Source organism: Poromitra crassiceps (genome assembly GCF_964638095.1).
Source record: "Poromitra crassiceps genome assembly, chromosome: 19".
NCBI classification, from domain to species: Eukaryota; Metazoa; Chordata; class Actinopteri; order Beryciformes; family Melamphaidae; genus Poromitra; species Poromitra crassiceps.
Window position 1 is genome coordinate 4,783,385 of NC_139646.1, and position 13,411 is coordinate 4,796,795.

Here is a 13,411-nt window from a genome sequence, read left to right on the forward strand (position 1 = left end):
TGGTGTATCCCTTAGTAACAACTCAGGAAGATGTACTGCTTTACTTGAGGGGGCACAAACATGTTAAGTAATGGTAAAGTAAGCAGGAAGTAATGGTGTATTCCTTAGTAACTACTCAGTAAGATGTACTGCTTCACTTGAGGGGGCACAAACATGGGAACTAATGGTAAAGTAAGCAGGAAGTAATGATGCACTAACATGGTAAGTAATGGTAAGGTAATCATGAAGTAACGATGAGTACTCATGAACAACTGGTAAGTATTTGGTGGAGTCATGCTCACGAACATGGTAACTAATAGTCAGTTCTTAAGGAACTACCTGTTCATGAACTAGTGAAATATTAAAAAAAAAATTTTTAGGGAAGTAATCATTACTTACTGGTTCGTTAACATGGTAACTAATGGTCAGTTCTTTAGTAACTACCATGGGAACTAATGGTCAGTTCTTAAGTAACTACCATTAAGGATCTTTAAGGAACTACCCATTAACTATTAATGAACTAGTGAATGAAAACATATAAAAAAAAAAAAAATTAGGGAAGTAATCATTACTTACTGGTTCGTTAACATGGTAACTAATGGTCAGTTCTTAAGTAACTACCATTAAGGAACTACCTATCAACTACTCATTAACTAATCATTAACTATTCATGAACTAATGGTTCGTTCCTTACTCGTTCCTCAGTAACTACCCATTTTTTGTGTTACAGTATTATGAAGTGTTACCAAAATATCCAATGTTATTACCTATGAAATAAAAAAGGGGGATGATTCCGGTTTCATTTATTTTGCCCATGGCTGTTGTACCGAAAAGAGACTCATGGGTACTCATAGAATCCATTCTCATTCAGATATCTTGAGGTGAGAGCGGTCAGGGGTCCCCTTTGAAATTGACCATGCCGGTTTTTTGAAATTCATTATTTAGCCTCCCTTCCTTCCCAACAAGGTAGCATGGCATTGTTGGTCCCGATGGATGCTGTAGGTCTTACAGTTTCACAGCCTATAAGTATCTTCACTCTAGATTTAAGAATGAGCCCACTAGAGCTAGAGTCATATCGGCCGCAGACGCCAGTAGAAAATCGGGGACATTTTCGGGGACAGCTCCAGCCGGGGACAGGTCACCAAAAACGGGCACTGTCCCTGAAAATCGGGGACGTCTGGTCACCTTACGTTACACCGTTTGTTTCACTTTCACAGCACGGCAGTTTCATGTAGCGTTGTGGCGTTGCTATGGGGGCACATTGAGGGGGATACTGTTTGCGGTGGAAAACCAACAGGTGGCGTACTACCAAAAGCGCATACTGTGTAGAGTACAGAAGAATAGAGGCGATACTACGCAGTATGCAGTCGAAATGCGCCAAAAGAGGTGGCAGTGCAGTATGGCGTGTGCCACAGACCGTTGTTGCTGTACTGTTGCAGGGCCAGCGCTGAAATCTGTAGAATACTGTCGCTGTCGTAGGAGTGAGGGAACGTCAGGTCCTGTATGTCTGCTTCTGTATTCAATACATACACCTCCAGATCTGTGCACAGACACAAACACACGCACACAGATGAGCTGCTAAATCCCACACAAACACTTGAGCTACACAGCTAAGAAACAGGCACAAAAGCCACGTACCAACATTAGGCGCCCTGTCACTGAAACGGCCTTCATAGAGGTTGTTGGCCAATAGAAATGCTCCTTTCTCTATGGCATCTAGTAGCAGCGATGCAGAACGAGACTGGTCAGCATTGCTCATATCAGCCCAGGAAACCAGAGCCTCAGGACCCAACAGGTTATCAACTGTTTGAACGACCGCCTGAGAGAGAGAGAGGGAGAGAGAGAGAGAGAGAGAGAGAGAGAGAGAGAGAGAGAGAGAGAGAGAGAGAGAGAGAGAGAGAGAGACATACACACACAGAGTTAAATAATCTCCACTTAATAGTCTGCCTATCTATCTATCTATCTATCTATCTATCTATCTATCTATCTATCTATCTATCTATCTATCTATCTATCAGACACACTACCAGAGTCTCATAGCTTACCTGAACATAAGCTCTACATGTTTTTTCCCTCTTCTGCAGCTGAAAGGGAGGAAAACATCAAACGTCCATTGTTAGAATCATCATCAGTGACATTTCCGTTTTCATTTCCAGTAAAGGTCAAAGTACCACAGCGCAGACATGTCGTATACCTTGTTGTAATTGCAGACATGTCGTATACCTTGTTGTAATTGCAGACATGTCGTATACCTTGTTGTAATTGCAGACATGTCGTATACCTTGTTGTAATTGCAGACATGTTGTATACCTTGTTGTAATTGCAGACATGTTGTATACCTTGTTGTAATTGCAGACATGTTGTATACCTTGTTGTAATTGCAGACATGTCGTATACCTTGTTGTAATTGCGCGCTGCTGATTCTTTATTGGCCGGTCTCAAGGCCTGCAGCTGGGAGTCCAGAATGTCCAATAGCTGCTCAATTAGCTTGACGGACATGCTGACATCACCGGCATAGACCCGCCCCCGGGTCAGGTTGACCAACTCCCCAGCGATGTTGGCTGCGTTCTCCCCGCTCTTAATCTGGAGGAGGGTGAGGAAGGGGGCGGGGGTTATAATGTAAAACATTTTGACATTTAAGAGAGAACTGCTCACTGACTGGCTTCAGGGCACTTGTGCAGCGTGTGTGTTTAGGTGTGTGTCTGTATGAGTGTATGTGTGTGTGTTTAGGTGTGTGTCTGTGTGTGTGTTTAGGTGTGTGTCTGTATGAGTGTATGTGTGTGTGTTTAGGTGTGTGTCTGTATGAGTGTATGTGTGTGTGTGTTTAGGTGTTTGTCTGTATGAGTGTATGTGTGTGTGTGTTTAGGTGTGTGTCTGTATGAGTGTATGTGTGTGTGTGTTTAGGTGTGTGTCTGTATGAGTGTATGTGTGTGTGTGTGTGTGTGTGTGTGTGTGTGTGTGTGTGTGTGTGTGTGTGTGTTTAGGTGTGTGTCTGTATGAGTGTATGTGTGTGTGTGTGTGTGTTTAGGTGTGTGTCTGTATGAGTGTATGTGTGTGTGTTTAGGTGTGTGTCTGTATGAGTGTATGTGTGTGTGTGTTTAGGTGTGTGTCTGTATGAGTGTATGTGTGCGTGTTTAGGTGTTTGTCTGTATGAGTGTATGTGTGTCTGTGTTTAGGTGTGTGTCTGTATGAGTGTATGTGTGTGTGTTTAGGTGTGTGTCTGTATGAGTGTATGTGTGTGTGTTTAGGTGTGTGTCTGTATGAGTGTATGTGTGTGTGTTTAGGTGTGTGTCTGTATGAGTGTATGTGTGTGTGTTTAGGTGTGTGTCTGTATGAGTGTATGTGTGTGTGTGTGTTTAAGTGTGTGTCGACATGAGTGTATGTGTGTGTGTTTAGGTGTGTGTCTGTATGAGTGTATGTGCGTGTGTGTGTTTAAGTGTGTGTCTGTATGAGTGTATGTGTGTGTGTTTAGGTGTGTGTCTGTATGAGTGTATGTGTGTGTGTTTAGGTGTGTGTCTGTATGAGTGTATGTGTGTGTGTTTAGGTGTGTGTCTGTATGAGTGTATGTGTGTGTGTTTAGGTGTGTGTCTGTATAAGTGTATGTGTGTGTGTTTAGGTGTGTGTCTGTATGAGTGTATGTGTGTGTGTGATTAACCTTCTGCGCGATCTGGCTGACCCAGGGAGAGGTGCAGTTGGAGAGGTCAGGCCCTCTGGAGCTCCAGCCCACTGGAGACAGCATGCACTGATAGGAGGCTATACCTGGAGAGACAGAGAGGCCATTTACACCTGGCACTAACATGCGTTTTCTGTGATCAGATTGCAATCGGATAGTGCTTGACTACTTGAAAGTGCAGGTGTACACGCCCCCAAGACACATTGAAGATGGATTGCGATCTGATCGGCCAAACCACCTCTGGAGGTGGTCAGGGACGCATTGTGACCACATTGAACATAGGTGTAAATGCAGTGTGTCCTCTCAATCCGCATACAGCAATTGTATGCGGATTGAGAAGACACCCGTTTTGGGTGATCAGATTGCAATCTAATCACCCAAAACGCATGCCAGGTGTAAATGAAATCAGGCTACGGTGGTCAAGCACTATTCGATTGCAATCTGATCACAGAAAACACATTTTAGTGCCGGGTGTAAATGGCCTCAGAGGCAGAGACAATAGTAGAGAAAGAGAATGAGAGAGTGTGTGTGTGTGTGTGTGTGTGTGTGTGTGTGTGTGTGTGTGTGTGTGTGTGTGTGTGTGTGTGTGTGGAGGATAGAGTAGCCTACTGTTTTACCTGAGGTGGTTTGTCACCTCTGTCTCTCCTTGCGCTTCTTTTCTCATGCATCTTTAAGTATAAGACTGTAAACTGAAAATGATTTCAGATCAGATTCCTCCCCTGATGGAATCAGCGGCTCAGTGCTAAGCCCGTGTCCGAGCCGTGCAGCGTGATTGGGCCGGGGCCAAATGCACCATATAGCCTCATCTGCATAATCTGCATAACGGCTTTTCTCCTCAGGGGCAGAGAAATGCACAGGGAAGGGTAAAGGTGATAAACAATCCCTATATAACTCCCTATACAACACAGCCTCTCTCTCTCTCTCTCTCTCTCTCTCTCTCTCTCTCTCTCTCTCTCTCTCTCTCCCTCTCTCTCTCTCTCTCTCTCTCTCTCACTTTCTCTCTGTCTGGAGGCAAGTTCAAAGAGAGGACATCCGACTGTATTTCAAAGGGAAACGAGATCCAGACACACACACACACACACACACACACACACACACACACACACACACACACACACACACACACACACACACACACACACACACACACACACACACACGCACACACACACACACACACACACACACACGCACACACACACGCGCACACACACACACACACACACACACACACACACACACACACACGCACACACACACGCACACACGCACACACACACACACACACACACACACACACACGCACACACACACGCACACACACACGCACACGTGCACACCAACACTTACCCAGCGAGCCTTTAGGACAGGGCCTCTCCACCGTCTCTCCCTTCAGGGTGGGGGGCCATTGCACCCCTCTCGTTACCCGGCCCTCGCACCCCCCCGCCTGGCTGGGGCCCCCGGGAGCCAAGGGGACGCGCAGAGGGGGGCGCGGGGTCAGAGGGACCATGGCTGTGATCGGCCGCTGATCGAAGGGCCCGCGGTTGATGACGCCTATAGGGTGAGAGGCCGAGGGCCGCACAGGCGCCAGGGCTACAGTGGCCGTGTAGGAGCGGACCGTGGTCATCAGAGAGGAGAGGGGACCTGGGTGGGACGCAATCACTATTGAGTCTCTATAGCAGGGATACTCAACTTTCGTGAAATGATAGAAGGCCAGGGGCCAGTTAATAAACAATCAATATACATTTTTCTGTAGCGGATTGTAGGTTTTTGGGGTGTTAGCCGGAGTTTAGTCTGACAATGTTGTGCACAGCGAATAGTTACTTAGGTTAAGTACATACATAAGTGCCTGGGTAGCGAGCAGACGGCGGTATTTGACAATTTAGCAGCTAAATCATAGATTATTGAAAGATATTACATATTCCAGACTGAAATGCTATAAGTCTTGGGCAGGAGTATTAGCCAGAATGACATGAACATTTGGACACTTATTCAGCGGGTATCTTGCATGTTGCGTTCAGGTGCACTGTTTTGCAATTCCATTGCGGCCCGTGGGCCGCCAGTTGAGTATCACTGCTCTATAGCATCATCACAAATATACATCTAAACACTAGGGATTGGATGATATATCAAAATTCAATATATCGCAATACGAAAATGCTCAACTGACCTTTGGTGGGTGGCGGAGGTGTGAACTGCAGGGGGTATCTCAGCACGTAGTAGTTATTCCACACATACAGCTGGTTGTCTCTGGGGTTGTAGTCTATGGAGGAGATGTACTGGTACGGGTTGGGGAAAGGAATCTGAACCGGCAGCTCCTGGCCCCGGCTGGTGTCGTAGGCGTACACCACCATGTCCCCGCCGACCCGGCCCTCCCCCTGCCCCTCGTCATCCTGGAAGACGGAGCGCACGGCGTAGAGCACGCCGCACGCCATGAAGGCGTTGCTGGCGCCGCGCTTGTCGAAGCCCGTGGCCCACGTGCCCTCGAAGCGCAGGGTGTACGGGTTCACCTGGAGAACAGGTGCAGACACACGGAGGGAGAGAGAGGACTCGATGAGCAGAACGAACGCACTTCCTCCCGCACGCACGCCTTCCCTCCCCGGCTTCCGGCGCCACCCATCTTTCTCCTCTCCGCCCTCTCCTACCTGGCTGACCACGATGCGTCCGTTGTTGGCCTCTGTGGAGTAGATGACCCAGAGGCCGTTCTCGTCCACCGCCAGGTCGATGTCCGACTTGCCTCCCCAGCGGTAGGGCGAGGTGTCGTGGTAGTTGGCGTTGATCACCACCGCTTCGCCGCTCTTGATGCGCGTCCGCAGGTCGTACTTGACCAGGTTGCGCGTTCGCTCCTTGTTGTAAAACACGGCGCCGTCGTACACCACAAAGCCTGTACCGTCCACGCGGCTCGGCAACCTAGGTGCCACGAGAGAACGTAGCAAAGTGATGAAACATTGCAAACATTCTCCATATTGATTGATTAAGAAATAATAGAGATTTTGTGGCGTCTCATTGGCAAGGTAATTGTTGCTTCTATTTCCATTTTGGATTAATTGAACTGAACGTCAATTGACACTTAGGCCCTGTTCACATTACAGGCAAATCCGATTTGCCGCTTAAGTCATTATCTTGATTGGTTTCCCAAATCTGATTTGGGAGTGTGTCCGCACTGCCACAAATCAGATTTGGGCAAGTGTTCAAGTCGGATCTGTGTGTCCAGACACAATGAGCCAATGAGCCAACATACAATGTTTCTGTCAGTGTTTGTTTGCGTGTCTGCTCTCTGCTCTTCAAGTCCCCGCCCCCTGCAAAAGACACTCTCAAATCTGATTTGGGTGATCAGCGCGTCCACACTGAAGTCACATCAATCGAAAACAGATGGAAACTACCTCCATATGTGGTTTGGGACAAGTGAGACAAAATCAGACTTGGAGCGTCCAGACTCATAAAACCAATCTGGATAAATCATTAATAGGTCATTAAAGTTCACAAATGGGATTTGGCCTCCTAGTCTGAACATGGCCTTAGACTCAACGCCAGACCCATGAGAGTTCTTATGCTGATACACAGAGCTGGAAAGTAGTCAAGTGCAAGAACTCAATGCAAGTACTTTGTAGTGCTTTTGAGGATTTGTACTTTTAAAGGATTTTGAAAATACTTTTACGCTTACTTGAGTAATTTAAAATGGTAGATATTCTACTATAGTACTTTTAAATGTACACTGAGTAATGAGTAAATTCAGAATTTTCTTGCACACCGCACTATGAAAACAGCACAGCTCTTTAACAGGTCACTTCCACATTTAGGGCACCCAAACTGGTGCAGTGGCCAATTCAATTAAATCGCACTCAAGACTGGCCAATTGAATTAGACAGGTGTAGACGATCCACAAAATTGTAATGATACCCACCTTCAAAAAAATCAGAGTTTCATTTGACACTGCTGATAGCCATAGGAAAATGGATGTACATGTATCTGATTGAGATATTGCTGCTCTAGCTCTAGCTCCAGCTCGTCTGGCAAAGGAGAGAATCAATAAACTGAGCATACCTGGCTGCATCTGCAGTCAGGGACAGCTGTGCAGCATGGATGTGTGGAATGTAATTATTATGGAAGATAATAAACATTTTTAAAGTAGCGCAAATGTACTTTTACTTGAGTACGTTTGAATCGTGTTTTGTTTTTGTTTTTGACCTTTTACAGTACTTGAGTTATTTCCTGGACTAGTAATTTTACGTGTACTTAAGTTAATTTTCACAAAAGTAACAATAGTTGTACTTGAGTAGGATTTGTCAGTACTCTTTCCACCTCTGCTGATACACTACGTTAGCTACGCTAACTACATTACTGCATGCTGCAGATCTCTCTCTCTCTCTCTCTGGGTCTGGGACACTTCTAGCTCCAAACTGATCTTGGAATCCTGGCCAGCGATTGGTTCCCCAGAAATCCTGGGGGCACCAATCAGATTCCTTTCCTCTCCCCGTCTACTCTCTAAACCTGTCTCTAGCTCAGGGCTGATTGGCATGGAGGAGCTGGAGGCATGGAGGAGCTGGAGGGGTGGCTGTCAATCTGAGGGCTACTTGTCCATGGCTAGGAGCTCAAACTATTGTCAGATCGTTAAACTGCTGTCGGTCAGTCCAGAAAACCTAAGTCCCTTTGTATTGCATTATTCCAGAACAATTTCTAAGCCAAGTCTCTATCAAGCCAAGTTCTGAAGCTTAACGTCAGGACTCTATTGCTGTGTGTTGCTCGCCTGACTGCCTCCTCTCCTCCTCCTCTTCTAGACTCCTCAAGCCACCACCACCTGGCTATTGCCCTGCCGCGCCTCGGCCACTGCCGGGACGGGTCTCCACCCTGCCGTCCTCCACCTCTGCTGCTCCGTGCCTGCCTCCACCCCTGCTGTGCTGTCCCTGCTCCACAGCCTGTTGCACATTCTGGCCTCACTGCCCCTGTAACATCTCTCTCGTAACGGACAAGCCCATAACGGACAAGCCCGTCTTTTATTGTCACACGAACACCACAATACATGCATGCAGCCACAACACACTCATGCTGACGGTGGCCGGTGAAAAGTGTCCTCTGCATTTAACCCATCCAGGCATGTCCTTTCCTCCGGGGGGCAGGCCAGGAGCAGTGGTCGCTTTCTCGTACAGCGCCCGGGGACCAACTTCGGATGTTGTCGTCACTGGTCGGATGACGATGACGATCTGATCTTCTGCATGTTTTTAGTGGGGGGGTTATATATACGGAGGAACCCCCTGGGGGGTACGGGGAGAACATGCAAACTCCACACAGAGAGAAAGGCCCTTACGACGAGATAACCCACCTGGGCAGTAGGCACTGAAGACATGGGGGGGAACACAACCACAACGCTCACAGTGTCCCAGGCGAGAATCGAACTCAGGACCTTCTAACTGTGAGGCGACAGCTCTACCACTGAGCCACCGTACCCCCCAGGTATCTGCCTTGCTTCAACACCCTTGAACTGTTTCTCTGACTCTGTGTCTGCTTGTGGGTTTCTGGACCGGGTCCCTAGTTCATGACAGATAGACGTGTGATAGACAGATGGCTTATCCAATCACCTGCCGGGTATTTCTTGAAAGCACCTGCCCTTTTCCAAACAGTTTCCCAAAGGACAAGATGGTGCTACAGCCTGTCGTTCAATTACACACTAGCTCTGATACCCACTCACCCACCCGCCCGCACAAAGGCACACGTCACTCACTTGTAGGTGGTGGTGACTCTGTTCTGGCGGTAGTCGTCCCAGGCGGCGTACTCGTACAGCACCTCTGTCCTATAGGGCGTCCACGGCATGACATACAGCCTATCACCAGCCTGCAGCGGGTCCTTACACCACGCCCCCGACTGATGCTCCGCCTCCAGGAGGGAGGAGGCCGGCTGGATGCTGAGCAGCGAGCCGGGACACACGAAGACTGCAAGAGGGGAGGCGGGCGGGAGGGTGAGAGAGAGAGGGGGAGGGTGAGAGGGAGGGAGAGAGAGGGAGGGAGAGAGAGAGAGGGGGATATGAGAATGGGGAGAGAGAGAGAGGGAGGGTGAGAGAGGGAGGGAGAGAGAGAGAGGGGGATATGAGAAGGGGGAGAGAGAGAGAGGATGATATGAGAAGGGGGAGAGAGAGAGAGGGAGGGTGAGAGAGAGAGGGTGAGAGAGGGGGAGGAGAAGTGGAGTGAGGGAGAGAAGAAAGCAGGACAGCATGGGAAGATCATAGTGGAGACAGGTGGAGGGGGAAATGGATATGTAAAATGTATGCAAAATGGATGGAATGACAAAGAAAAGAGAGAGAGAGAGAGAGAGAGAGATTTAAAACACTGCTGTGGTTCTTGAGGGACAAGTAACTGAAGAGACGCAAAAGGGTTGAAAATCACACACTGTTAGTGTGTGTGGTGAGTTATACAACAGGGACACTGCAATGAAAGGTATGTGGTTGTGTTTAGGTGCGTGTGTGTGTGTGTGTGTGTGTGTGTGTGTGTGTGTGTGTGTGTGTGTGTGTGTGTGTGTGTCTGTGTGTGTGTGTGTGTGTGTGTGTGTGTGTGTGTGTGTGCGTGTGTGTGTGTGTGTGTGTACGTGTGTCTGTGTGTGTGTGTGTGTGTGTGTGTGTGTGTGTGTGTGTGTGTGTGTGTTAGTGCATAAAGGTTCAAGAGTGTGAGGTAGAGTCAGGGACGCAGAGGGCGGGGCTAAATTTTGCCTTGAAGTGAATGAGAGGGCAGGTTAGTTTACGCAGGGCACAAGGATTGGTCCACCCACATGTCAATCACTGTATGGACACATATACTGTACAGTCTCACACTGCCATGCAAAGAGGCATGCATACACACACACACACACACACACACACACACACACACGCACACACACTCACACACACACACACACACACACACACACTCACGCTTGAGCAGTGCTTAGTAAACACACACCCAGACAGATATACAATCACACGTGTTTGGTCTTATTTTTCCTATGAAGATACATAAGGGGCTCTTCCTATAAGGGAAGAAAAGGGAAAATAAGCATGAAGAGGATGACAGGACAGGAAGGAAGGAAGGAAGGAAGGAAGGAAAGAAAGAAAGAAAGAAAGAAAGAAAGAAAGAAAGAAAGAAAGAAAGAAAGAAAGAAAGAAAGAAAGAAAGAAAGAAAGAAAGAAAGAAGTTCTAGGTGTCAGTGTGGGTACTGTGGGGAAAATATTGGTGCTGTGTGAGAGTAAATCAGACAAAGGGAAAGGAAAAGGTGTGTGTGTGTGTGTGTGTGTGTGTGTGTGTGTGTGTGTGTGTGTGTGTGTGTGTGTGTGTGTGTGTGTGCAGGGCCGTAGCCAGGGATTTCGGGCCCCATGAAAGGATATCACATCGGGCCCATGGATGAAAATTTTGGCCATTTGGGGCCCCTGTCAGTCAAGGGCCCTTGGAATCGTCCACACTTTCGCCCCCCCCCCTGGTTACGGCCCTGTGTGTGTGTGTGTGTGTGTGTGTGTGTGTGTGTGTGTGTGTGTGTGTGTGTGTGTGTGTGCGTGCGTGCGCGTGCAAGTGCACGTGCGTGCGCGTGCAAGTGCACGTGCGCGCGCGCGCGCGTGTGTGTGTGTGTGTGTGTGCACCCGCATGTGTGTGTGTGAAATAGAGAGAGCAGAGAGAAAAGATATGAAGAGAATGCAACAGTGTTTATGTTTGTGTGTGTGTACACATGGAACAGATAGACGGAGGGAGAGGAGAGGAGAGACAGAGAGAGATGAACCAGGAAGACGGAGGAAGGTGGGAAGCTTGAGAGAGAAACAGAGGAGAGAAGGAGAGAGGCTAGGTGCACAACCTGGATCAAGTTGAAGGGTGGGTTTCCATACAACAAGAGAGATGGATCACATGATCAAAAGAAAGGAATAAAGTAGGACATGAAAAAAGGGGGGCAACATCCAGCATGACTACGAAACAACGTCCTAGGGTAGGAGGAAGAGAGAGACGAGAGAGAGAGAGAGGGAGAGAAGGAGAGAGAGAGAAGGAGAGAGAGAGAGGGGGCGGGGCAAGGAGAGATCAAGATGCTACAATGTATTATTGTCTTTACCTTTTTGGTCCACTTCTACTCAAGCATAGGAAAAAAGAGGGAGAGAAAGAAAGAGAAGTCAGAGGGTGAGAGGAGGGAAGAAAAGAAAGAAAGAAAGAGAGAGAGATAGAGAGATAGAGAGAAAGAAAGAAAGAAAGAAAGAAAGAAAGAAAGAAAGAAAGAAAGAAAGAAAGAAAGAAAGAAAGAAAGAAAGAAAGAAAGAAAGAAAGAAAGAAAGAAAGAAAGAAAAATAATTGCACAGAAAAAGGCTTTGGAACTCATCCTCACCACAAACATTATAGTTCACAAAAAGAGATAGAAGAAGCACAAAAGAGAAAGAAACCCAGCTGCCCCCCCGCCCCCTTCAACTCCACCCCCCCCCCCCCTCGAACCACCCCCCCACCCTCTCCCCTCCACTCCTCCATCTCTCCTTCCTTCAATCAGCCTCCTGTGGAGAGAAGAGAGCAGTCCTGTGCTGTGAATCTGGAAAAGAAAACACAGGCATATATCCACGTGCACGCACACGCACGGGTGCAGGCTTACACACAACGCATACACACCTACAACAGCCTATCCAACGCATACACACCTACAACAGCCTATGGTTTCTCATGTCTTTTCTCTCAGTCCTCTGGTTGTCTCGCTCTATCTCATGGTACTTTGGCATCACGTCAGGCGAGGTATCGTCTTGCTGCCCAGTACTGCACGCTTGATAGACGGGCTTTGATATTTGTGCCTCGCTGCACCTGATTGTGGCCCTGATTAGAGGACTGATGCGAGGACTAATTAGAGGACTGATTAGAGGACTGTTTAGAGGACTGATTAGAGGGCTGATTAGAGGACTGATTCGAGGACTGATTCGACATCTGAATCATTGGAAAAACATGGCGGCTCATTTCAAACGCTCTCTTCTATTAGGAAAATGGCTTGGCGAAATACGTTTCTGAGAGCATTTGATGCCTACAATAAGCCATGCAGTTTGCTGAATCTATCATTTTGGTACGGACCTCATTGGGCATAAAGTAGACTTAAGCTCAACTTTATGCAAATGAGGAGCGGCCACTGCTTACGCAGTTTACAGATACTGCTTACACTGCTTACGGTTGAGCAAAGACTATCGGCCAACCTACTTATATATTTTCCCAGTCATTCATACTCAAACTCCTATTTCCCCCCCAACAAATTAATTTATAGTTCAAGTATTCATACATACTCTACCAGAGGAGCGAGTGGGGGTCAGATGACCTTGCCCAGACCTAAAACTAATCATATGAAAAAAAGAATTTCATATACAGGTCCATTGCGTCTTGGAATTCTTTACCAAGCTGTTTGTTCCATAAAAGGGAGGTCTTGTTTTAAAAGTAACCTCAGATCTCATACACATTATCACACACACATTGATCTTAGTTTGATCTCATTGAATTTGCCATCATCTCCTTGTCATAGTCTATAGTCATTTGCTTTCTATAGTACACAGAGTTGCAGCCCATTAGGGCTACACCTGTTATTGTCTGTCCTCACTTGTAGAACGTTTTATTCTGTATTCTGTGATTTTCTTTTGTACTATTGAATTTTAGTATTGCTTGTAATTTTTCTACTGTCTTCTTTTTACTATTGCATTTTACTCTTGTTTGTACTTTACTGTCTTTTGTATGTATTGTGTAATTGTTTGGACCCCGGGAAGACTAGCGGTCGTCTTGGCGGCAGCTAATGGTGATCCTT

General features: G+C 47.3%; 1 protein-coding gene across 1 annotated transcript in view; it reads right to left on the reverse strand.

The window, feature by feature from the left end:
- Positions 1-13,411, reverse strand: part of LOC310793653 (adhesion G protein-coupled receptor L1-like) — a gene marked incomplete at both ends in the record, with an annotated part of 32,690 nt that overhangs the window by 12,683 nt on the left and 6,596 nt on the right. The window contains 10 exons of the mRNA XM_083655500.1: positions 1,397-1,519; positions 1,618-1,798; positions 2,025-2,063; positions 2,377-2,562; positions 3,635-3,738; positions 5,003-5,296; positions 5,823-6,162; positions 6,298-6,562; positions 9,372-9,579; positions 11,711-11,725. Coding sequence (XP_083511626.1) covers positions 1,397-1,519; positions 1,618-1,798; positions 2,025-2,063; positions 2,377-2,562; positions 3,635-3,738; positions 5,003-5,296; positions 5,823-6,162; positions 6,298-6,562; positions 9,372-9,579; positions 11,711-11,725 — 1,755 coding nt within the window. The remainder of the gene's footprint in view (positions 1-1,396; positions 1,520-1,617; positions 1,799-2,024; positions 2,064-2,376; positions 2,563-3,634; positions 3,739-5,002; positions 5,297-5,822; positions 6,163-6,297; positions 6,563-9,371; positions 9,580-11,710; positions 11,726-13,411) is intronic.